Source organism: Trematomus bernacchii, unplaced genomic scaffold (assembly GCF_902827165.1).
Source record: "Trematomus bernacchii unplaced genomic scaffold, fTreBer1.1, whole genome shotgun sequence".
In the NCBI taxonomy this organism is placed as follows: Eukaryota; Metazoa; Chordata; class Actinopteri; order Perciformes; family Nototheniidae; genus Trematomus; species Trematomus bernacchii.
The window spans coordinates 412198-436062 of record NW_022987564.1 but is presented as its reverse complement, the minus strand read 5'-3'; the positions used below and the strand labels follow the sequence as shown (position 1 = coordinate 436062).

The following is a 23865-nucleotide window of genomic DNA, read 5'->3' as shown; positions in this document are numbered from 1 at the left end:
TCAAAAAAAAAAAAATGTGAAGTAAAAATGTGAAGTAACACTTTTTTTTGTGTGAAACTACTCAATGAACTCCATCTCCCGTCTCGCACCACACACCAAGACGGCCGTCACGTTGGCACATTTCACTTCTTTCTTTCAGAATGAGGCGGAAAGTATTAAAAGAGGTGAAAATCACTCCAAGTCTGGGCATGTTGAGAGCTGTACATACACACAAGGGGAGTTAGTCGGTTCGTAAGAGCCAGCATGCGGGACCGGGATTCTGGGATTTGTAGTCTTTCTAGTTGCGTATTTTTCATAGTCTTATATTTCAACAGTTTTAAGACAAACTGTGACTTTTTTTATATGGAAATTATTTCTTAAGATTGACAAACATCATATGTGTAATTCGTGGCACAATTCAAACGGGATCGAAAGATAATCTTTCTCTCTCCATTGACTTCAATACATACTTTTTCCGAAATAAGGTCCCATGGAGGTCCACCGGAAAGGGAGGGACTTCGCCTCTCTATTTGATACAGTCTATGGTTGGCGCCAGACATTAGCTCAGACCTGAATGGAATATTATTTTTGTGAATGAAGCTTTGAACAATAGAAATAGCTGTTAGAGGTTAAACTACAGAGAGCTGCAGGTTATACAGCTCTGGTTTGTTCTCAGTCAAACACATCTTAATAAAGTCCTTACAGGTCTGATAACTGATGCTGACACACTTCCTATCTCACTCCTGTTGATGCTATAGCTACCCTACATACTATCTTTATGTATACACCTTATCTAGAAATAATCTATTTATTTTCTTTAGAAAAACATTACTCATCTATTCACAGGATGATCAAAGGTCTGAGTCAGTTTGGCGTAAGTGCACGTACAGAAGCATGAGGAGCACATCGATTTAACATGGTGACACTTAGAGTGCACTGTTCATCACGTAACATACTTTCAGTGACCCTTCCCCTCCATAGATTTCACTATTATTTACAATTTCATAGTCACAAACAGTCGCAGGCAAAGCATTGCACAAACTTTGACAGATAGAAACCCACAATAGTGCTTTATGAAATGTATCGTCAGTGTACTCAGAAGTCCTTTAGTTTCAGGGCCGTAGAAAGCAATGTTGGGTAAGAAGGCATTCACACCAAATCAGGCACTGCTGCAAAATGCATGGTTTTCCCATTCATTGTAATGTTGGTAGTGCGTTTAGGTTGCGGAAATAGGGCCACAAAAAAAATACTTAAGCATCAACGAGAGCTGTATAACCCTGACAAAAGATGTAAATAGCTTAGCAGTCGTTTGGCATTACATTTCACCTTTTAACGACGCCACTATGCAAATCACCAAAAACACCCAATATTTGATAACATAGGCACTCTTTCCGCAACCCAACAAGGCCCAAATCAGCTCAGCTCATGCTACGCCACATGGATTAAAAAAGAAAACAACTTGCCTATGTATAAGATATACATTTGGAGATGTAGAAAAACTGTCTAGAAAAAAACCCAGTTGTCAGAAGGAGAACGTTGGAAGCGTGTTTCGGCTGCGGAAATAGGGGCGTTTCACATTAAATGTCACCATTGGTCGGCCAATTGTGGTCCATTTGTGGCCAATTAAGTAACCCTCCCGTTCTCATCGTCAAAAACGCCCGATTTGGTGTGAATGCAGCCTAAACCCAAAGATATGATCAAGTTTCATGCTTTCTGTTATTTTCCCAACCCTACAAGGCCCAGCTCATGTTACGCCACATGGCTTCAGAGATACAACTTGCCTATTTAGATACACATTGGGGGATGTACAATGGCTAGAAACCCCCCCCAGTTGTCAGAAGAAGAACCCACACAGAGAAGCACGAGGTGAGGAAGTGATATCACTGAGCCTGAGTGACTTGGTTTCGATGGCTGTGAGACGAGGTGGGGGGGGGGGAGCAGTGTTTGGACACAGTTCTCAGTCAGCAGTGGCAGCCCTTTTCGGCGACCGCTGCCGGTACGTCGTCGTCGTCGGACGGGTAGAGCACCTTGGCGGTGAGGCCGCTCTTCACCCCGTCCCAGCCGTCGCGGGTGACGATCTCGCCCATGTTCATCAGCTCGTAGATGTCTCTGGTCAGCAGCTCGAAGGCGCGGTCCACGTTGCTGTTGCACTTGGCCGAAGTCTCCACGTAGCGGATGCCCATCTCGGCCGCCAGCTGCTCCGCCTCGTCCCGGCTCACCTTGCGGTCCTTGCTGAGGTCGCTCTTGTGGCCGATGAGGATGTAGACCATGTGGTGCGGCAGGATGTGCTCACTCACCTCCTTATGCCACTCCCTCACATGCTCGAAGGTCTTGTGGTTGCTCAGATCAAAGACGAGTAGCCCGCCGACAGAGTTACGGTAGTACGATGTTGTGATGGACCTGGTGGGAACATAAGATGAAGACATGTTAGAAATTGTAGGCAGAATTATGTTGATGTTCTTTTTAAAAAGTCTAATCTGTTGGTTGATTTGATTATTCCTAGCCCTGATCGAACCGAACTCCATTCAGAAAACAAGCATTTTAGAAGTTGTTTGTGTGTTGTCCTGCGGACAGTCTTAAGAGATAAAAGAAAAACCCAATTTAGGACTTAATCGGGAGATAAGTCCAAGGGTGTTTCTCAATGTTGAGGAAAGCTGCTCCAGAGCCACTATTTCAAGGATGCTACGTCATCGAGTCCCGCCGAAGGACTGTCCCAATGTCCAGCATACTTGGAATTCTACCGAGGCCGGCGTCCTTCGTTGCGGGAAATTTCGAGGCTGCACATGTGTATCCTCCACGGTCTTAAAATCCCCACAATGCTTTGCGCACGGACCAATTTCCAAATCTTTGGCGGAAATCGCGCTCCATTTTAAGGCGGGGCCTCGCATATGACGCACACCTGCACACCTGTTAGCCTGTTCTACCATTCTTCATTTTCCGAGGCTAGGAAGGATTCTTGCATCGCTTCTGAAGGACCTGACTCGGAAGGACTTGTCCTACCAAGGAAGCGTCCTCGACATTGAGAAACACCCCAAGTCAGCTAGTCCCGAATTTGTCAAGTTAGCTTAATGTGAAGTCACACGTCAATAGTGTTATGTACAAGTCAAATCTGAGGGCTTGTCAAAGTATGAAGTCTTTGGTGAAGTCTCAAAATATATAAAAAAGTACAATTCTAAAAGTGAGTCATGTCAAGTCTCCAGTCAGTTTATTTTTCTGAGGTCAATTCTTTCCCACGTCTAGAGCTCTGATTAATCCTTTATTCCTTTTCACCTTACTTACAGTAACCAGACGTTAATCTAAATTACCAATTGCCAGGATTATAGGATTTTCCACTCCTCTTCAACATATGTGTCCCCATTGAAAAGTACTTGTAGTTATTGTGCATTGTCTATGTTTTCTGTTTGTATCCTGTAGCTAAGCACCCATCAAGTAATGTGCATATCTCATTATATTTTGCCCAGCACCCAAAAAAACAGCGGGTTTTTTAACCAATGCCCTCCTGATCCGAAGACCAGCACACTGACACACTGAGCTGCCTCCCTCTTCATGTATGCACATAATGATTAAATAATAAAGGAATTAAAGACCTCTCCAAGACAGGGATTCAAAATGTGGACATTGCCTTGCTGGAAATGCACGAGCGTTTTCATTTCAGCTGAATGTAATTTAAGTTAATCAATTGACCACAACCCAGACAGTAAACATGGGATCCTTGGGGAACCTACATGCCCTCCCCCTCTCTTGAGGCCAGTCTCGCAAAGATCCCTTTAAATCCATGTTTCTGTACATGGAGGTTTTTAAAAAAATTGCACAAACACTTCACACAGACAGAAATGAAAGTGTGGTGAAGCCTGAAGGAAAACACCCTCTGAAGGTTTGCCTTCAAAAGAGAAATCAGATCTAAGAGCGGAGCTGCCTTTGCACACTGAGAAATCATTTCAAATAAATTATCCGTGACAGCAAGCACACATGAAACAGAACAGCAACAGGGCCGAGGAAGGCAAAATAAAACAACTAGATTTGAGCATTTGGGTTGCACTGAACTGTGGAGTCAGGGAATCAAACATGGGGCCTATATGTGAGGAGGCTGCCAATCATCCATGAACAAATGCAATGATGCGACTCGATTTTTATATAGGCCATCATAAGACCGAGGCATGACTCATCTTCCCCTGACCCTTTTTTACCTCTTTATTGCATCACACTGAAAGAGGAGAATCGCATTTATTGTAATTTAATTCAATTGTGTATCTTACAATAGCAGCCACAGCGAACCAATGAGGCCTCTGCATTATTTAACCACAAATCTGCTCGGTGCATAATCATCCTTATACATGCATTTTATATAAATGTATTTCTGTTTGTTCGTACCTGAATCGCTCCTGTCCAGCCGTGTCCCAGAGCTGCAGCTTGATTTTCACCCCGGGCTCGATATCAAGCGATCGGGCATAGAAATCTACCCCCACGGTGGGATCCGCCACATCACTGTAGATCCCGTCCGAGAAGCGTTTCAGCAACGACGATTTCCCAACCGTGGAATCTCCGAGTAAAATTATCCTGAATTGGTATTGCCACAAAATATCCATGGCATGACTATAATACGGGGGGATGTGTGTGTGATGTGTGTGTGAAACAAAGCCCTGTGCGCGCGGCGTGTTTACATGAAGCTGCTCTGCTGCCCAGGAAGAGACGCAGCAATCATGTGACAGGTTTACCTACAGCACCACTAGAAACCTCCTGCATCCCTCAATTGTACTGGGTTATAAAAGAGAACATCTCTGGAGCGATTTTAAACTGTGAGAAAATATAATTCAGGTTGTCCCAGACGCATGTAAAGCTGTTATTTAGCCATAACAAGGAATGCTTAATTGTGTGTGCCTTGGTGTTAATGGTGCATACATAAACACAGAACAAATACAGTGTAAGAAAAACAACCAAACCAAATACAAACTATTATAACACTGATATAAAGAGAAATATTTGCATGAAATATGGGTATACCAGAAAACTACGTCCAGCTGTGCAGATATTAAACCACGTATATTTAAATGTGCAACATATCGCTATCAATCAGGCTTTGTGTACATTGTGTTAAAGTCCAGCTGATTATAATTATATTTAAAAACAAACCATGAATTTTCATCATAGCCATGTCATATTTCGCAACTGTCTATTTAGAGAATGACACTGCGCTGTGATCTGAAAACAACAAGAGCTGTCCGTGGTTCTGAAGTAGGTTAGAGAGGATATAACCGGATGTGGGGTTTATTTCTATCTTTACACACTTCTTTCATCTTCGTGAAACAGATATATGTTTAATATATCATTAAAAATAAAACCTCTCTTTATGTGGTTACTTATTACTGTTTCAAATTGACAATAAATCCAAAGAACGGCAAGGATTCCTCTGAAATGCTAATAAAATACAAATCCCATGATGCAACGCTTTCAATGTGAGCTGTGTGAACCAATCAGCGAGCTGCTCACTACAACTCGACTTTAGCGAATATTTTTTCTCTATTCACAATATATTCACTTTCTTCTTATAGTGAAACAAATATGTGTTGAATACAATTATAAAATCTGTCATTAGGTTGGTATTAACGTGTTGAGGTGAAAATAAATCCAGACGATAGCAAGGGTTCCGCTCAAAATGCTTATAAAAACACATATCCCATCATGCAGCGGGGTCCATGTGACCTGTGTGAACCAATCAGCGAGCAGCTCACTACAACTCGACTTTAGCGTATATTTTGTTCTATATTCATTCTATATTCACTTTCTTGTCATTGTAAAACAAATACATGTTCGGCGAAATCTTAAAATAGTTATTTGTGTTGGTTTTAATCAGGTTTTAATGTGTAAATATAAATGAGAAAAGAAAGAAAACTTACCGCTCAAATGCTTGTAAAAAAACACATCCCATCATGCAGCAGGGGCCATGTGAGCTGCATGGACCAATCAGCGTGCTGATGCTTGGTCCATGTGATCTGCATGGACCAATCAGCGTTCTGCTGCTCGGGCTCCAGCTTATATAAACTCACTGGACCCTCCCTTCAATCTCTTTCCGCTTCAAGCCTTCCGAACAGGAGGAAGTTCATCTCACTACTCCGGTAAGCTAAATATATTCTTATGTAATGTCACAGAAGTGTGTATTTGCTACCTTTAGCTTATAGTGAACTGAAAATAAGTATTTTATCATGATCATTTCGGTGTGACATGTGCTCAAACCAACGAGCTAAAGTTAAAAATGTGTGTAGCTTATGTAGCTCACTAACTTATCACGTGGTTCAGTTAGCTTTCGTTAATAGCTATACTGGCATGTTAATGTAGATTTGTTTTTATCAGACATTGGGCTGCCTTATTTTGTAATTAAACACCTGAAGATATGATGATGATGCTAGGGTATAATATCTAAGCTTAAGGTTAGCTTAACGCTAACACATGTGAACCACGTGTCAATGTAACTTTTTTTATTTTATATGCTTTCTGTATTTTGATTTTCTCCCGTAATTCAACACACTGCTTGAAATTAATTACATGTATGTAGATGGTGCATTGTGTCCTCTTGACAACATATGCTTTACCGTTTGAAATAATTAAATGAGCTTAAACGTAGTTTAGTACCTTTTTTTTTTTTTTTTTTTTTTTTTTTTTTTTTTTTTTTTATAAAAAAAAAAAAATTATTTATAGTATTATTACCCTTTACAGCACAGAGCATGCACTGACTTTCTCATCTGTCAGTGAAAAAACAAAACTCTTAAAGTTCTTTTCAACTTTCCCTTAAGGTACTTGTCGACTATCGGTCTCATGCCGGTATTTAGCCTTAGATGGAGTTTACCACCCGAAATAGGAGCTCTACCACCTGGGCTCTGCAACCATGGATGTCTGCACAGAAAGCAGGTATGTTTTTATTCCTGTCTAGACTAAATGGTATACATCAGGCTCCTATCGAAGCCGTTCAGGCTCTACTGTAGCTTAGAGCGGTCAACTGGATGCCGAGAAGAAGACTTCCACCGACGGTCGCTGATCAGTTTAAATATTAACTGTTTCAGCAACATTAAGGGGAAGGACATTTGGGGCAAAATCATAAGCTTTATGTGTTTAAAATCTCTTCTGTGCTAATTGCTGTGCTCCATCTTTCTGCAGGTCTTTAGTAACATTGAAGATGAAAAGGCAAAACATGAAGAAGTCGCATGCATGTACTTTCTGAGTTATATTTCAAATATAAAAAGTGGTGGTGGCTCTGGCTGAATATCGACTCTGCGCTGCAAGATGGCCCAAGTGGCCCCAGCTTTAATCTGAGAAGTGGTGAGTTAAAGTGCAATGTGTTCACTGTATATAAATTACTCTAGGACCAATGATGTTTTTACCAAATCTGTCAATCCCCTGAATCTCTGTGTTGATACTTCCGGTCCTGATGGTCCCCCTGAGTATTCCATTTCTCATGGTACCTCCCCCAAAGCTCTGTTGGTCATTGAGCCTAATGTCCTTTTCTTCTTCAGGTTGGAGCTCGTCTGATCTCCCATGCCGGAGAGGGCTAAGGTCTCCTCCAGAGTGATCCCTCTCCCTCAATGCACCCCCACAGTCTGAGGTAGAACATCCGAGTTATATTTCAACTATAAAAAGTGGCTGTGATGACAAACTTGCCCTCACTGATTAGATCTGATTGAGACAACTTAGATAACTGAGCCACACTAAGGGAAGGACCCTTCAGACTGAATCAAAGTTAATGCATTTCTGCTCTAATTGCTGTCTCTCTTTCTTCAGGTGTTGGTTAACGCTGATGCAGAGAGAAATAATATGAGTAAATCACCTGCAGGTATGTTTTTAAACTACACCTTAAATATGGATTATTTTTGGCTGTGATGACAAACTTGCCCTCACTGATTAGATCTGATTGAGACAACTTAGATAACTGAGCCACTTTTGCTAACAACTAAGCCACTTTAAATAAAAGGTGTTTCAAACTCACAGTTTCTTTATCTTTCTTAAGGTGACCATGATGGCTGAGCACTAGGCACTGATCCTGATGCTGCCGTGACTTCATGAGGATGTCTCACTTCAAGGTAATTTCAAATATCTTGTATAAAATGATTTATTCACAGCATGCTATCCTAAGGACCGGGGCTTGTCTGTAGCTCTAGGGTTCTCCAAGTGCATGCCAGATAAAAGGTCGGTCTTTGACTGTTCTGGCCTCTTATGCCATCAGCAGCCACTCAACTGTCCAACAGATCCTCACGTCATTATGCAGAAATGCGTACTGTGCAACAACAGTTCATTATTTTAATGCTGTTCTCTTCCTGCAGGCATCAATCTGCCCATGAGATCTAATCCGATGTCCTTGGGATGCAGAGGCTCCATGTAACCTGAGGTATTTAAGGAGATTTGTCTGCATCATTTCATAAATTCCTGATCTATGATGAATTTAAAACAAGAGGACTGTTGGATGAAACTCGCGGATATGGGACTGAGATCAGCTCTTAAATAATGACCTTAGAAAAAGTGTGTTTGAATTTCACTAAATGTAGTTTCTTTGTATTCTCAGGTGCAGTGCGTTGAAGGCAACAGGAAGATGGTGAAGGAGGACAGGAGGATGTAAAGCTCTGAGTCGTAGCGACTGGACAAAGTGCTATACGAGTACCGTCAGAGTTCTCTAAAGGATTTCTTACAAACTGTTCAGCTGAACGGTTTTTCTCCGAAACAATTGTTGAAATAAACATCTTACACAGAACAATTTTGAGAATCCCTTTATTGATATTCTTGTATTTACACATGTGAAGGACATTTAGAGTTTGTGATGAATATGTTTCACAACACTTATGGTGCAACAAGCATTGGATGCTTAGTTCACCAAGTTAATACATAACATTAAAAATGATAAAATACTTCCAGACACAGCACATACTGAGGGCTTGTTTTTAATGACTACAAGCCCTCAGTATGTAGGTCTCCCTTGAAAAAGAGATCATCTCAATGGGACCAATCTGGTTTAAAAAAAAGTTTGAAATGAATGAAAAATTCATGGGTTATTTTGAAAAATTTGGTAGAAATGGTCCTTTATATCCCACTATCATGTCTAGCTTACATATCAAACTGAAGCACAGGTAACCTGTTTCAGATGTCAGTAATGTGGTCTTTGACTAATACTAAACTTAAAGAGTGATTTCCTGCTACTTTGTCACTGCAATGCCAAATAGTTTTAAATACAGTAGAGTTAAAGAATGTAATTGTGACATCTATAAAGCTGAAAGAGAAAAAGTTTTAGAGGCAGGGAGTGGAGTGGTTGGTATTCTGGGAACAAAAGGAGAGGGAATACGAGCTAGCAATGTTTACCTTTCTGAGGGAAACTGGGGTAGGAATAATAATTTAACATTAGGTCTGGAAAGATCATAGATTTATATTTTGTTTTTATGATTTATTTATTTTTTGGATTAAATCAGATATATACGTCCATGAGTTAAGAGATGGAATGATATGATTCACACTCATGTACAGTAGGTGGCGGTAATGCACCTTTAACGTTGTTTGCAATCCGCCAAAAACCGAGAGAAGAACATGTGCAGAACCGTTCGGGGAAGTACCATGGAGATGTATAATAAGAACGTATAATAATTCAGTATGATAGCTGTCTAACTTATGTTAGACAGCTATCATACTGAATAAATATTTAGTGTGAATGTATGCAAAAATGTATGGCATATAGCTGTCTAACAAGTTAAATCCATGTCTCACTTATTCTGACAATGTATTTAACCCCAAATAAAACAACCCAATAAAAAGAGTTGTTAAATAATAGTGAAGTCACGTTGTCATAACAATAACTCATCTCTCTCGGTTCTTTTTCTGCTTTGCCAAAAGCCACTGTGTCAAGTGTCCTATTAGAGTTGCCGTATGTAGTTGTCAAATATGGCGGACCATCTCGCATATGCGCACTGCAGATAGGGCAGGGCTGCAGATCAGGTAGTGACAGTGTCATGCAGGGGAATTCCGGATTTCAGTACTAGTAGGCCATCTGTTACATTTATATTTTTTGCTTTTGTTTGTAAAACGTAATTTCAATATGAGATAGATAGTCATGCGTTACGATGCTTGCAGTGTTGTCTTCGGTGAGTAGAAAGATACTGACATATTTGAGCTAGACGGATCAATAACCCATACACAAAACGTTAAAAAAACATTTACATTTATTTTTTTTACATTTATTTAATGTTTTTTGTTGATTTATTTATTTATTTTTACTGCTTTTTATTCATTCTACCGTGTTGTGTACTGTTTTTATTTTTACTCCATGCTAAATGCTTGTAGCACTTCGGGATCTGAACTCAGATATGTGCGTTATAAATTAAACCCATTATTATTATTATTATTATTATTATTATTATTATTATTAACAACGTTACTTTCCAACCAGAGCAACAACGAGCTGGCCGGGTCATTCCAGAATTGGAGGACATTTCTTGTCCCCCATATAAAAAATCTAATAATCCATGCCCAAAAAGCTAAGACATGCACTTGTTGTGTTAAATATACTTGTCTTGAGACAAGATGCATATAAAGTTGTAGAAAAAGTGGTTTCAAAATATTATTTAAAATATCAAATAGCTCTCGAACACCCCCTAAAATTGCCCTTTTCTCTTGTCCCAGCTTCTTGGTGACCAACTTGCATGTCAAATATAACATTTAAAATAGGGTTTTTATTTACTTTTGTTGGTATTATTCTATTGATATATGTGTCTTGTAATGGTAAAATCAATTTGTTAAATCATAAACACATTTTAAATAACGGTCATTTTGCACAGAAGGTGTGTCCCTCAACATGTGCGCAACCCTGTTACCCAAACCTTTTTAGCTTGGCAGAGGAAGTGAAAAAACTGTTTAAAAGGACATCAGCAAGCCATGTGCTGCTACCATGGGTAGACCAAAACTAAGTCCTCTCTTTTATTTGTAATATATTTCCAATCTTGTCACTCTTGAAGGAGTGTGGCACTCATACAAACGCAACCCTGTTACTCAAATTATGAGACTAAAACAAATTAATTTCAAATGTATCTTTCTTTAGTTAAATATCTAAGTGTATCCATTCCTTGACAATAGCATTACATTGTGCAGCTAGCATTAATTCCTGAGGTAAAAGCTAAAATTAGCATTGATTTTCAACCCTGTTACTTGCAACCCTGTTACTATAATTAGAGTAAGAGGGTTAATTCTTCATTGGAAAATATACATTTGATGCCTTAGCTGGGCAAATCACTTTTTTTGATGGTTTATTATCTGTTTTTCCTAAATACATAACAAAAAATAATAAAATGAAAGGTTCATTTTTCAAAAATGTTGGTGTCTAAATTGTCCTCCAATTCTGGAATGACTTTTATCGAAATAAGTACATTTACTCAAGTACTGTACTTCAGTAGAATTTTGAGGTAGGCTACTTGTACTTTACCCGTACAGTAGCCTACTTCATTTTGTAGCTAATTTGTACTTCTACCCCAATACAATTCAGAGGTAAATTGTGTTTTTTTCACTCCACCAGTAGCGAGCCGTCAGGGCCCTATTGGTATATATACAAAATAATTTTTTTTAAATATTTTTCATTAGTTTTACCAAAATAACTTGATTTAATTGTATTTAACTGAATGAGAGAGTAATGTCAAGTGACAGTACAATTGACCAATCATATCTTCCCTCTAAATGGGTGGGTTTTATCCATATACAGTCTATGGTTTTATCATAGATATATATATAAACACTTTTTTTTAATACGCCTTTATCTATGGGTTTTATTATCGCGGACGATATCGAAGTTCCGCCCGGTGTGAAGCTTTTCTTGTTTCCATAGCAACAACAACTTCCTGTCAACACCAGGTCAACACACCCAAACCTTCTTCTATTTTTTTCTTCCGGTTGTATGGCGGGTGGCCGCCACCTACCGTATTGGAGTGTGGACCAGAATTATGTATCCAAAAAAAGAGAAGAAAGACAAATAAAATGTTAAATTCTCATTTATTAATTCAGTTCGTCTTAGATAATATAAAAGTCTCCCTGACCAAATGTCTAATATCTTTGAGTGTTGGCTGTTCCACTCCAAGCTTCCTGATTTCTGTCTTTTATAGTTTGTCTTGCTTGCCTGTATCTGTAATACAGAATAACATGTTCTACCGTTTCTTCGACCTGGCAATGTTCACATAATCCATATGGATGTTTTCCTAAATGTAATGTTTTGTTCAGTCTTGTATGTCCTAATCTTAGTCTTGTTAATACATTTTCTTCCTTGGTGCTTATTTTGACTGTCCTGCCTTTGTTGATTTTTTACACCCAATCCCGTGACAAAACCAACCTTAAATACCTGTGCCATAGGGAATCGTACTGCGGCACCCTCTGGCACAAACAGTGAATAACACCCAATTGTGACAGCTTAAAACCCAAACATGAACTCTCATTAAAATGGCTCTTACAATAGTAGTTAGTCAATGTGGCGCACATTTCAATAAAAGACGGTGGAGTTTACTAATGCCGTACTGTATTATACCATATCATATATCACAGGTGTGTGTGTGTGTGTGCATGTATATATATATATATATATATATATATATATATATATGGGATACATTGCAAAGTGGCACATCACTTTTATGTGAATGTACACAGCGCAGACTCATACTACAATGAACTGCTGTTTCTCAACAGTGTCTATGATCCTGGTGGCTTCAGGCTACTGTCTTTCTAAGGAATATTCTACAAGAGCTGGGCTATGTTGTCCGATGTGCATGATAGGTAAGGTAATATATGTAACAAGTATTCAAACATCAGAAGTAAGTAAGAGCATTTTAAAATATGAATTTAACTGGGATTTCCGAAGCTGAAGTTGGCTTTGCTCCCTGAAGTGCTCCATCAGAGACCTGAAACGGGATAAACTTATTGTTACTGACTCTAATCTTCATTTTGTAATTGTTTTTTGCCTTCATGTCTTGATGTTGAGATGCTGACAGAGTGTTTGTGTGTTGAACAGGGGCCGTTGTACAGATAGACTGCACGTCAGATTCAGGCACACTCTGCAGCGGCTGCGAGAACGGGACTTTTATGAACAAATCCAATTTCCGGCATAAATGTTTCACATGCACCTCCTGTGACTCAGGTATGTCTTTAATGTGTTATTATGATCATGTCTTTGTAATCTTTTATGACAGTAACAGTGGATATCTTGGTGTCTTGACTTTGTCAACTTTGATGGATGCATTTCTCACTTTGCTATGGCACTGTACAAAACAGGTAATCAATTAAGATTAAGATTAACATCACTTTATTAATCCCTGAGGGGAAATTCAGTTAAAGGATTTGATCAGTCTTGATAATGGAAATATTCCTAAATTGCAACACTGGTGTAGATTTAATAATCACCCCAAATATGTATTAACTAATAAATCGACCAGAGGCCAACTGTGTTCCAAACGTAAACATATGTGCATATAAACATCTATGTAAGCATATGTTTATCTCTGAGTAAATGAGGGAAATGCATAACATCAGGTCAGATCTGCTTCAGGTTCTTCACATGTGGAGAGGGGCGATGGAAGTAGGGGGGGGGGATGTGGGATGTGTTAAAGTAGATTAAGAAGAAGCTGCTGCATTGGTTATGCAAGGGTGAAGAGATTTCTACAGTGTTACATTAAAAGTCATATTCAATATAGACCAATAATAATAAATGTAGACTTCATCTAAATATTTTTTTCTAAAACTCCAAGTCCATTGAACGCATCATTATTTTCTGATAAACTGTCGCTCGATGACAAATGATTGGACTGAAATATAACAGGCTATTTAACTTTTTTGTAAGTGCATTTAATAAGACGTCTATTATATTCCATCCACAATTCTCTTATTTCCTGCTTTAACATTTCATTAAACATTTTTTTATATATATATATATATATCAACATTTTGATATAACATGTTGATATATATATCAATATTTTTTTAAATGAAGTCAAGATGTGTGAGTTGAATTTTAAATATTTTTTAGGTTTGCATACATTGACTGTTTCAATCTGTTTGTTTCTTTAGGCCACGATCTCTTTGTCCTGCAGGAATGTTCAGAAACAACTGACACTCTGTGAAGTTATAGATGGGTATTTCTGCAAATATTTAGATGTGACAGGATGCAGTGCGGCACAAAAACATGCACAATGTGTACCTGGTGAGAAGATAAAAGAACCTGGTAAGTAAAATGCAGGTCACACTCTCCTGACAGTTTACATGCACACTGAAGTCCTGGTCTGAGGCTTATCCTGGATTTACTCATGGGGTGGCTCAGTCTGTAGGGACTTGGCTTGAGAAGCCAAAGGGTCGCCGGTGTATATTGGGTGTGTGTGTTCATAAACTAACACCAGTGCAATACTAAACTTCCCCTCAGGGGTTACTCAAAGTTGATCTTGATGTAAATCTTAATTTTTACATTACACAAAGTATCAGATAATAATTACATAGAATACATCACTTTTGATCAGACTTTTTACTGGACTATAACCCGAGGTGCAGAAGCTCACATGACAGGCAGTAAACAGGAACCCCTCCTAGTTTCTTTATGAGTCCTGCAGCTATCACCTGAGGGTTTCTGAAACAGATATGATGACCTCCTCGTACGTTTCAGTAACCATCCTGAAAGATAACCCTTAAATTACTCTCATCTTAAAATTATGACTGGAGATGTATTGTATTCATTTCCTGAATGAACTTTCAGACGGTGAGGACTGATCTCCAGCAGTGTGAATGTAAAAACACTAAATGAAGACACTGATGTGATGATGGATCATTACTGGATGTTGGCTGCTGTGTGACTAATCTCTCCTGTGTGCCTGTCTCTAAGGAACCAGCAGAATGGATGTACAGTGTGAACCCTGTCAGTCTGGCTTCTTTTCAGAGCATGGTGTGAATTGCACGGACTGGAGAACGTAAGGCTTTGTTTTTTATGGCATTACTAAAACAAGTAGGGCTCTTCCTGCCCTGCAACATGAAATGACCACTTTGTTTCTGCAATAATATCTCCAAAAAAGTGGTGATTTGTGGCTTTATTTGTATGTGTGATGGACGAATCTTTCCCATCCACAGGAGATTCAAACATTGCCAATCCTCCAGTTTTATTTGATTTGGTCACAAAACATAACTCTCAATAGACCTTTTCCAAATGTTTGCATTTTAATATTGATTTGTTTTTAATCAGTGTCCTTCTCTGTACTTTTAACATCATTATAAAGTATAAAGTACTGTGTCAAAGTTTTAGGCAGGTGTGAAAAAAACTCAGCTGGTAGGTTGTTCCAAACATTTTGGAGAACTAACCGCAGATCTTTTGTGGATAGGCTTCCTCAAATCCCTCTGTCTCTCTTCATGTAGTCCCAGACAGACTCGATGATGTTGAGATCAGGGCTCTGGAGGCCATACCACCACTTCCAGGACTTTTTGTTCTTCTTCATGCTGAAGATAGTTCTTAATGACATTGGCTGTATGTTTCGGGTCGTTGTCCTGCTGCAGAATACATTTTCGCCAGCCCTTTTGTGAACAAACTGCCTTCTTCTGTAGACAATTATTTAAATCAGTCGAGAGCACAAGCTGCCATTGATCTGCATCACAGTTCCTATGTTTTCCAGCATAGTTGAGTCGCTTGGCCTTGTTTCCATGTCGGAGGTATGTCTTTTTGGCTATCTTCCACAAACTCACCTTGGTAGCAGAGTTTGGATGTTCCTCACCCAGACTGTGTTTAAGACTGCAGCCACACAAAGACGAAACGGGTCGTATCCGCTAGGGATGCCAGAAACTGACCATGATGAAAGTAGTTCCACGAGGAACTCTTCTGTGGACGTGCCGCTCTGTTCATCTTTAGTTGTGTTCTCACTGTTCTGTCGCCAATAAATCAATCGCACGTGTGGCGGAGAGGGGGGGGGGGGGGGGGGGGGGGTCGGTGGTCGGTGTGTAGCAGGCTGCAGCAGCAGTCTGCACTCTGCGCTGCTGGCTTCCTCCAAGTTTACAGTAAAACATACTGGTGGTGTGATCAATGGTCATTTACAATTATTAATACTATTACTATTATTAGCATTAGTCTATATTTTGGTTGAAACCAAACCAGGAAAAAAAAGAAAAACATAAATATTAATACAAAAATATATAAATAAAATCGAATTTTAAAAATAATCTTCGATTATGGAGACTGTAACAAATATTCGAAAAATCGAATAATCGCTGGCATCCCTAGTATCCGCTACAGTTCCCTCTCTTATAGGCGGTTCGGCCACACGAGGCCGACACGGAAACGCAGATAACGATAACGGGTCCCAAGGTGGGTAGATCTGCGGACGCAATGCTCTGGGGGGCCGAACGGCTCCGTTTGTACGCCCTATACGATCATTTCCTGATAACGATGAAGCCATAGCCCCGCCTCTCCACACCTCTGCTGCTCACTGCTGTAGCATGGTCAGTAGCTACTGTCAGTAGCTACCAGAGGTGGGACCAAGTCATTGTTTTGCAAGTCCGAGTCAAGTCTCAAGTCTTTGCGCTCAAGTCCGAGTCAAGTCTCAAGTCTTTGCGCTCAAGTCCGAGTCAAGTCTCAAGTCTTTGCGCTCAAGTCCAAGTCAAGTCTCAAGTCAGGATGGGAAAGTTCAAGTCAAGTCCAAGTCCTAAACTTTGACAAAACGAGTCTTAAACAAGTCATTATGTGCTTTTCAACAAATGTAATGACATCGATCAACAGAATAATACTTAATAATCAAACTGCTCTTTATTAGTCACATTAATCATTTAATAATCCATTTTCTCTCTGCTGGTAAAGTAACGTGTTTGTCTTCTATTGTAAGAGGGATCAGTAAGGTAAGGCTACCGTGACGGTTTGATTCAGAAGGAGTTTAATGTATAAGATCCCTGATGTTGAGGTAACCAGAATGTTTATTTCCACTGTGTACAACATGTTATAAGGGACCCCACAATCTATCTTTATGCAAGGGATAATGTGCAGCGAGGCGTCTCTATGGGGAAAAGAACACCTGAATCTACATCCCTCTGCAGGTGGTACTTTAACTATATTTTGATGCTAATACTTTTGTACTTTTACTTGTAACATTTTGAATGCAGGATCTTTTATTGTAACCGAGTATTCCTACACTCAGGTACTTTTACTCAAGTACAAGATCTGAACTTCTCCCACCTCTGACAATACATCCTGAGTGGTTACCAAAAAAAAAACCCTGCTCTGAAGGTTATTTTCATTTTACAAATCCTGCACTCAGCTTTGCTTTCTCCAATATCATTGAAATGCAGCCAGATGCTGCTTCTTTTTTCGGTTTTCGCAAATTTCTTGACTTTTTCCGACGCGCTTGCATTTAAATCCGGCTCCCCGTCTCTGTGTAGCTGGCCTGTACCACTACACCTGCTGTCTTTGGAGCGTCTGCCCCCCACCCTTCTTTCACATAATGGTATGATCCTAGTGTGTCCTCGCATATGATTGGCCGCATGGTGGCTCAGCAAAATAAAGTCCCGCCCCTGCCTGCATGGATTCTCAGCAAGAGTTGCAGCGGCTGAAGATTCTGCTCTCCTAACGGCAGCTCGCGATCGGCGTGTTGGAGACCCCTGAATTAAATTATCAAGTCACCTCAAGTCAGAAGGCTCAAGTCCAAGTCAAGTCCCGAGTCATTGGTGTTCAAGTCCAAGTCGAGTCGCAAGTCTTTTGTGATGTTGTCAAGTCGAGTCCAAAGTCATCAAATTGGTAACTCGAGTCTGACTCGAGTCCAAGTCATGTGACTCGAGTCCACACCTCTGGTAGCTACTGACCATGCTACAGCTGTTAGTGCAAAATCTACAGCTCCTCTACCACAACCATCACCAACAAGTGGACATGGAGAACTACATAAACTACATGTTGCTGAATCCACCGCGGAGAATAAACAGAAGGGCAACCAGGCAACCATGTTCGGGGTTCTTCTTCGCTACTTTTGGTGTATTTTGTGGCAGAAGTACAGCGCCACTTACAGGCCCGGCATATGTACTACAGCGTCTCCAGCGGGTCGAGCGGTCTCGTGTGGACGGAAGACTTTTGATATCGAATTCGGTTAGTTTTCGTTATCGTCTCCGTGTGGCTCCAGCCTAAACCTACATGTAAAACTGATGATCATTAGCCCCTGTTCGGTATAATTGGTTGATCATACCCCTGACTGTAATCCTACAAAATCCCTGACTTTGTGCAAGTGTACCTGTAGGAATTGATGCCGGTTTGAAAGCAAAGGGTAGTAAAACCACATATTGATTTGATTTAGATTTTTCTTTTGTTCGTTCACTTTGCATTTTGTGAATTGATAACAAATAAAGATTTATAATTTATATTTTTGAAAGCATTCTTAGTTTACAGCATTTTTTCACACCTGCTTAAAAATATTGTATATATTTTTCAAGTTTCATTTCAAACACAAAAGTACTGAATCTGTTTTTCATTTCTCTTTTCCCAGGTGCTCAGGAACCCAGGTAAAGCTGAAAGAAGGAAGCAGGAGCAGCAATGTTGTCTGTGGAGGTTCTTCAAGGAGTCATTACATTGTCATGTTACCAATATTATTGTTGGTATTAACAATTGTTGCACTCTTAATTAGAGGTTAGTGCTTGTTTTCCACCCTCCATACTCATTTTGAACATCATTCCCTACCATTTTGTGTTCCCGTTACTTTGAGTGAATGGATATTAACTTTTTTTCAACTGACCCTTTCAGCTGTATCTCTGGCAGGGGCCAGCGGCTGCATCTCCAGGTCATATGGGTCTCTGAGAAGCAATGGCTAAATGTACTTTGCAATATAAAAGACACACACAAACACATTACAAATAGTGCACGCTTACTTTTGATTGTTTTAAATTATATATTGTGGTTTGATAATATTTCTGTATTTTCTTTTTCATAGCAATGAGGGGAACAGATGGTCACAGGTTCAAACCCCACTGCAGTCAGCATGTCGTTGTGTCCCTGCGCAAGACACTTCACCCCAAATTGCTCCTGTGGGGATTGCCCACAGTATTGAGTATGTGAGTCGCTTTGGATACAAGCGTCTAACAAGTAACATGCAATGTAACATGTAATGCATGTGCTTCCATGTCACACTATGGGATGTGCCTCTGTGGGTATTCCTCAGAAGCTTGATGCAGTTACCGCCGCCTATATGCCACCCCCAGCCTAACCCCCCCAGTATGGACATGCAGGCCTTGTGCAAATGTTCTGCATCTTTTCTTAATGTTTGTATATACCATACACTAATCGTTGTATTTGTTAAACCACTTGTAAATAATAACATTTTTGATAACAGTGTTTTGTCTTTTGATTGCCCTCATAATGTTACTTAAAGATATTGGTTCAGCAGTAGCATATATATACAATGTGATCAATTCAAGTTGTCTCAATGTGCTGTTAACGTGTGCTTTAACTAAGACGCAGTGAGAACACTTGATATACCATCTCTTACTCCTCATAGGTCACCCCAGTGTTTGGGTAGTGTTCTGCACAATTATTACATACATACGGAAATCACCTATAGAAAATTGTATTTCTTCCATAGCACAGATCCCAGGCTTCCTTAAACTAATAAATAGCAGCAGATAAAGAAATAGAATCTCAACTTAATGATAGGTCCGTTGAACAGACTGCACCCAAATACCCATTTTTTACTTGTTTCTAATTTAAAAGTAAAGACTTTCTTCAGTGCAAAACAGCCTAAGGAAAATACGTATGTCCTCAGAGCATAACAAGGATTGTATTCTGCTTGATGTTCAGACAGCTAATAAGAAAGCAATGTTGTTATTAGATCATCTGCACTCAGATCAGAACAGATATTTGCCTTTAAAGCTTTGATCAGAATGTCCGGCTTCTGTGATTCTGGTTTCCCTGACGTCTGTCCCTTAATGTCCCTCAATGTCCCTTAATGTACCTTAATGGAATACTTCATCATTTAGTTTATCACAGACATAAAACCACCCAATTACAAATATACTGCACATTGATTTCACTGGATTGGCACTAAACGTATCAAAGCTGTCAGAAATGTAGTGTAGTAAAAGGTATGTTCCCCTTTATGATGTAGTTAAGTAGAAATATAAATGAAAAAACTCAGGTCGTATCTGGAAAAGGCACTTGAGTACAGTACTGACTGAGTGACTAAGTGAAATGGTTAAAAGCAGGCCTGAGGAGCATGATGATGACATGTTGAAATGACCCTTTGCACTAATATTGACAGTGGTAGAAAGGGCATGTACTCCATTGCATTCTGAAGACGACATTATACTTTTTAGAGCAGTACCTTCATTTGACAACTTTAGTTACTAGTTACTTCAGATTATCAGATAATACAAAGTAAAACTAAACAAATACATACATATAATATAGTTTAAGAGCAGTAGTATACAAAGTAATTCAAATGAACTCAACCTTTAACAGCTATGATAGGCCTGTTAATGCATTAATAATCATAATCCATAATACAGGAATTTAAAATGGGCATTGAGCTCCTCATCTCCCCCTCCAAAACAGTCGGGCATTGTTTCTGATAGCAACGTTTCTGATAGTGCCGTGGGTGTAAAGCCAGCCTACATTTCCGATATTACGTCATATCGGACGCAAATCTGGATCAGCTCTGTTGTTCCCCCGTTTTTAGAACAAGTACTTTTACTTGTGATGCCCTTATCATTTTATTTAGATGTCAATGTTTTTGTACTTGAATAACATTTGAAATGGAGGACTTTTACTTGTAACAGTGTTTACGCAATTTCGTATTGCTTCTTCGCGGTTAATCCCCACAATGATTGTGTCTTTAGTTGAAAGCCCAGTGGCGATCTAAATAATATGCTACAAAGGGGCGGACTGGCCATCTGTGTGTTCTGGAGAATCACAGAACGGATGATCGTCCTTATTATTATGCCATTTAAACCAATTATTTAAATGTGTTTGTTAAAATCGGCATCATGTAAGTTGCGCTGACAGGTCCACACACTGCTTCCCCGCAGCGAGGCTCCCCCCGCCCTCCTGTTGACAGTTCACGAGCGTTGAGCTCCTCATCTCCCCCCTCCAAAACAGTCGGGCATTGTTTCTGATAGCAACGTTTCTGATAGGGCCGTGGGTGTAAAGCCAGTCTACATCTCCGATATTACGTCATATCGGACGCAAATCTGGATCAGCTCCGTTGTAGCCCCGTTTTAGAGATTTGGGTACGGAGGAAAAGAGAGAGGGTTTTATTTGCTGACGCTGCGTGAGTTCCCTGACACACCGGGGACACATATTTATGTATAAAAGACATCAAAAAGTGCATTTTGCATGATAGGTCCCCTTTAAATATGTGAGAAAGTTGCCCTCAGGTGCAGCAGTTGGCGACACGCACCTTCAACGTTGGTTAGTAGTCCGCCATTAAACGAAAGAAGAGGACGTCACTTCCGGAATGCGATACAATCCGAACCGAAAACTTCCACGCTGCGACCTCAGTTGCCTCTTATGGTGCCTTGTAAACCTTAACAGTAACCCTCGGGAATACAATTGCAAAACACTTATGGTGCAACAAGCATCCAACACTTATTTTCACAAGTTATTTAATACAATACTTCCAGTCACAGCACCTGGGTTAAGACCCATCTGAGGGCTTGTTTTAAATTCATGGTTATGATTTTGAGACTATCATAGCCTAGCTTCAAAGTTAACTGAAGCACCAGTAATATTTCAGACATCAGTAATGGGGTATGCATAATACTAAACTTAGCCTGACAATTAACCCCGCCTAGTATTTTATAAGAGTGGTTTGCAGCTACTAGTGCAACACCTAACTGTTGCTCTCATACAATAAGATGCCACAGCACTTTTTGGTTCAGCATGAGCAATAAAGGTTTGTCAAGCCTCCTAATGCTTGTTTCCAAGTCAATGATCAAAAACAAAGTACATGTCCTAACAATAATGTACAGTTTAGACCCAGCAGCTAGCTGAGGGCTTGTCCACTTCATGGTTCATATTCATGTCACATTTCATTTGAGGATGTGCGATTTAAATAGGTTGGTTTTATTCATTGCATCAGGAGATGTCCACCTTTCTACTTGTTATTCTAATTTATTTCACTAATGTGGCAGCTGCAAACTGAGGAACCAGTGACTAATGTTTGGGTCAGAAGTCATGTGGTATTTGACCAAATATACTACATTTAAACTCTACAGCCGTGGTCAAAAGTGTTGAGAATGACACAAGATTTGGTTTTCACAAAGTTGGCCGCTTCAGTGTTTGTAGATCTTTTTGTCAGATGTTACTACGGTATACTGAAGTATATTCACAAGCAGTTCACAAGTGTCAAAGTCTTTTATTGACAATAACATGAAATGTATGCAAAGAGGCAATATTTGCAGTGTTGACCCTTCATTTTCAAGACCTCTGTAATTCGCCCTGACATGCTGGCAATTAACTTCTGGGCCACATCCTGACTGATGGCAGCCCATTCTTGCACTATCAATGCTTGGAGTTTGTCAGAATTGGTGTGTTTTTGTTTGTCCACCCGCCACTTGAGGATTGACCACAAGTTCTCAAAAGGGATTCAGGTCTGGGCAGTTTCCTGGCCATGGACCCAAAATGTTGATGTTTGGTTTCCCGAGCCACTTAGTTATTACTTTTGCCTAGCTACAAAACTGTCAAACTGAAGGAAGGAGGCAGCGGTGAGATCAGAATGGTAATCTGAATTTAATGCACTTTCCAGGTAAAAACAAAAACGTATTTCACTCCTGAATTTAACAACAGACTCACCACAGGATGCTTTGAGTCTGGGTCGAATTCAGTGGAGTTGGCGTCTAAGAAGAAAGCAGAAGAAGACATGAAATCTGTTTTTTATAAAAGCAATGAATGATAAGATAAGGGTAAGTATTAATAACTGTCCAAATATTTCTTTCCCAATTTATAAACCAGTTTGAAAATGCTTATTATTCTAAGGCAAAAGCTCAAGTGTCTTCATATTGGTTCAATAAATGGACTTCATTTCACCAACAAGGCCAGGACCCCCACTGACAGTGACTGGTATCCACCCCATAATAACATTACATTAATGCACATCATGTGAACAACATCTTGTGTGAGCCATGTTCATGCTAAGCTCTCTGCATTTTGCACACATGTCTGCACAGCTCTCCATTTTAAAATATAATTCAGTGTAGATTGCCATATATTCACTGTCTTAAATGTGGTGACTATTGCCACTCAATATCACAGAGGGATTTGCTAAACTGGGTGATTTAGTAGGACGAGTGTGATCTCCTTTGACGACGAAGTTTTTTGCTTTCAATACCATTTTATTTTGTATATTTTGTGCTCGGCGACACGGTCAGAAAACAGTTTATTCTTCCCAGTCCCATATCACACACCTGTACCAGGGACATCGATGCTATGCTGTTGCCCCACTGCGCCATCTAGTGTTCAAAATATAACCAATAACAGACAACCGAACCCTCGAGGAACCCACTGAGGACAGAGGAGACACACAGGTGATGGTAATAATCTTGATACGTTATTGAAAACAGCCTCGTGGTATTTCACCGGCTCCACATTGGCTGAGTCGATGTTCTGAGGAGGAAAACACCGTCATGTGATTGGTTGTTAGTTTAGCTTCAACCTGTATGACTCTATCTGTTGAGCTTCATTGTTTTACGTTCATCAGATTATATTCTATATAAACGGACAGGACCCTCCTTCAGTCTCTTTCTGCTTCAAGCCTTCCAAAGGACAAAGAAGAGCATAACCTCCGGTAAACTTAAAATAATCTTATTTAATGTCACAAAAGTGTGTAGTTGCTTTATTTAGCTTATAGTGAACTGAAAATATTAAGTATTTTATCATGTCAATTACTGGCTGACATGTGC

General features: G+C 39.8%; 2 protein-coding genes, 1 long non-coding RNA gene and 3 other non-coding genes across 8 annotated transcripts in view; 5 read left to right on the top strand and 1 right to left on the bottom strand.

Moving 5' to 3' along the window:
• Positions 1 to 453: 453 nt before the first annotated feature.
• Positions 454 to 5917, bottom strand: rab42a (RAB42, member RAS oncogene family a). Of its 2 annotated transcripts, XM_034124230.1 has the most exons (3): positions 5874 to 5917; positions 4351 to 4536; positions 454 to 2379 (listed from the first exon to the last, which is right to left on the bottom strand). In XM_034124230.1, the coding sequence occupies exons 1-3, from the start codon at positions 5906 to 5908 to the stop codon at positions 1941 to 1943; spliced, it is 660 nt and encodes a 219-aa protein (XP_033980121.1). In that variant the 5' UTR covers positions 5909 to 5917; the 3' UTR covers positions 454 to 1940. The 2 variants fall into 2 exon arrangements, with proteins under 2 accessions (XP_033980121.1, XP_033980122.1); XM_034124231.1 differs by lacking the exon at positions 5874 to 5917 and having other exon boundaries at positions 4351 to 4659.
• A 110-nt stretch (positions 5918 to 6027) lies between these two features.
• Positions 6028 to 8710, top strand: LOC117478109. 2 transcript variants are annotated; one of them, XR_004555383.1, is made up of 8 exons: positions 6028 to 6092; positions 6768 to 6882; positions 7129 to 7290; positions 7485 to 7573; positions 7750 to 7801; positions 7976 to 8048; positions 8289 to 8353; positions 8528 to 8710. It is a non-coding gene; the product is annotated as an uncharacterized LOC117478109 (long non-coding RNA). The 2 variants fall into 2 exon arrangements; XR_004555382.1 differs by lacking the exon at positions 6028 to 6092 and having other exon boundaries at positions 6723 to 6882.
• On the top strand, positions 6920 to 7057 carry LOC117478502. The gene has a single exon (XR_004555466.1). It is a non-coding gene; the product is annotated as a small nucleolar RNA SNORA16B/SNORA16A family (small nucleolar RNA).
• On the top strand, positions 8085 to 8215 carry LOC117478523. Its single transcript, XR_004555486.1, has one exon. It is a non-coding gene; the product is annotated as a small nucleolar RNA SNORA44 (small nucleolar RNA).
• Positions 8391 to 8461, top strand: LOC117478472. The gene has a single exon (XR_004555437.1). It is a non-coding gene; the product is annotated as a small nucleolar RNA SNORD99 (small nucleolar RNA).
• A 1201-nt stretch (positions 8711 to 9911) lies between the features above and the next one.
• LOC117478108 (tumor necrosis factor receptor superfamily member 14-like) overlaps positions 9912 to 23865 on the top strand; it is a 51204-nt gene continuing 37250 nt past the window's right edge. Inside the window, exon 1 of the mRNA XM_034125013.1 lies at positions 9912 to 10088. Within this exon, the coding sequence (XP_033980904.1) occupies positions 10058 to 10088 (31 nt within the window). The 5' untranslated portion in view covers positions 9912 to 10057. The remainder of the gene's footprint in view (positions 10089 to 23865) is intronic.

Coding starts and splice junctions, on each gene's coding strand:
- rab42a (XM_034124230.1), bottom strand. CDS start 5,908: ATGATGGGATGTGTTTTTTTACAAGCATTTGAGCG. Junction 4,537..5,873: donor TTTTTACAAGCATTTGAGCG/GTAAGTTTTCTT, acceptor ATACCAATTCAG/GATAATTTTACTCGGAGATT. Junction 2,380..4,350: donor GCTGGACAGGAGCGATTCAG/GTACGAACAAAC, acceptor TGTTCCCACCAG/GTCCATCACAACATCGTACT.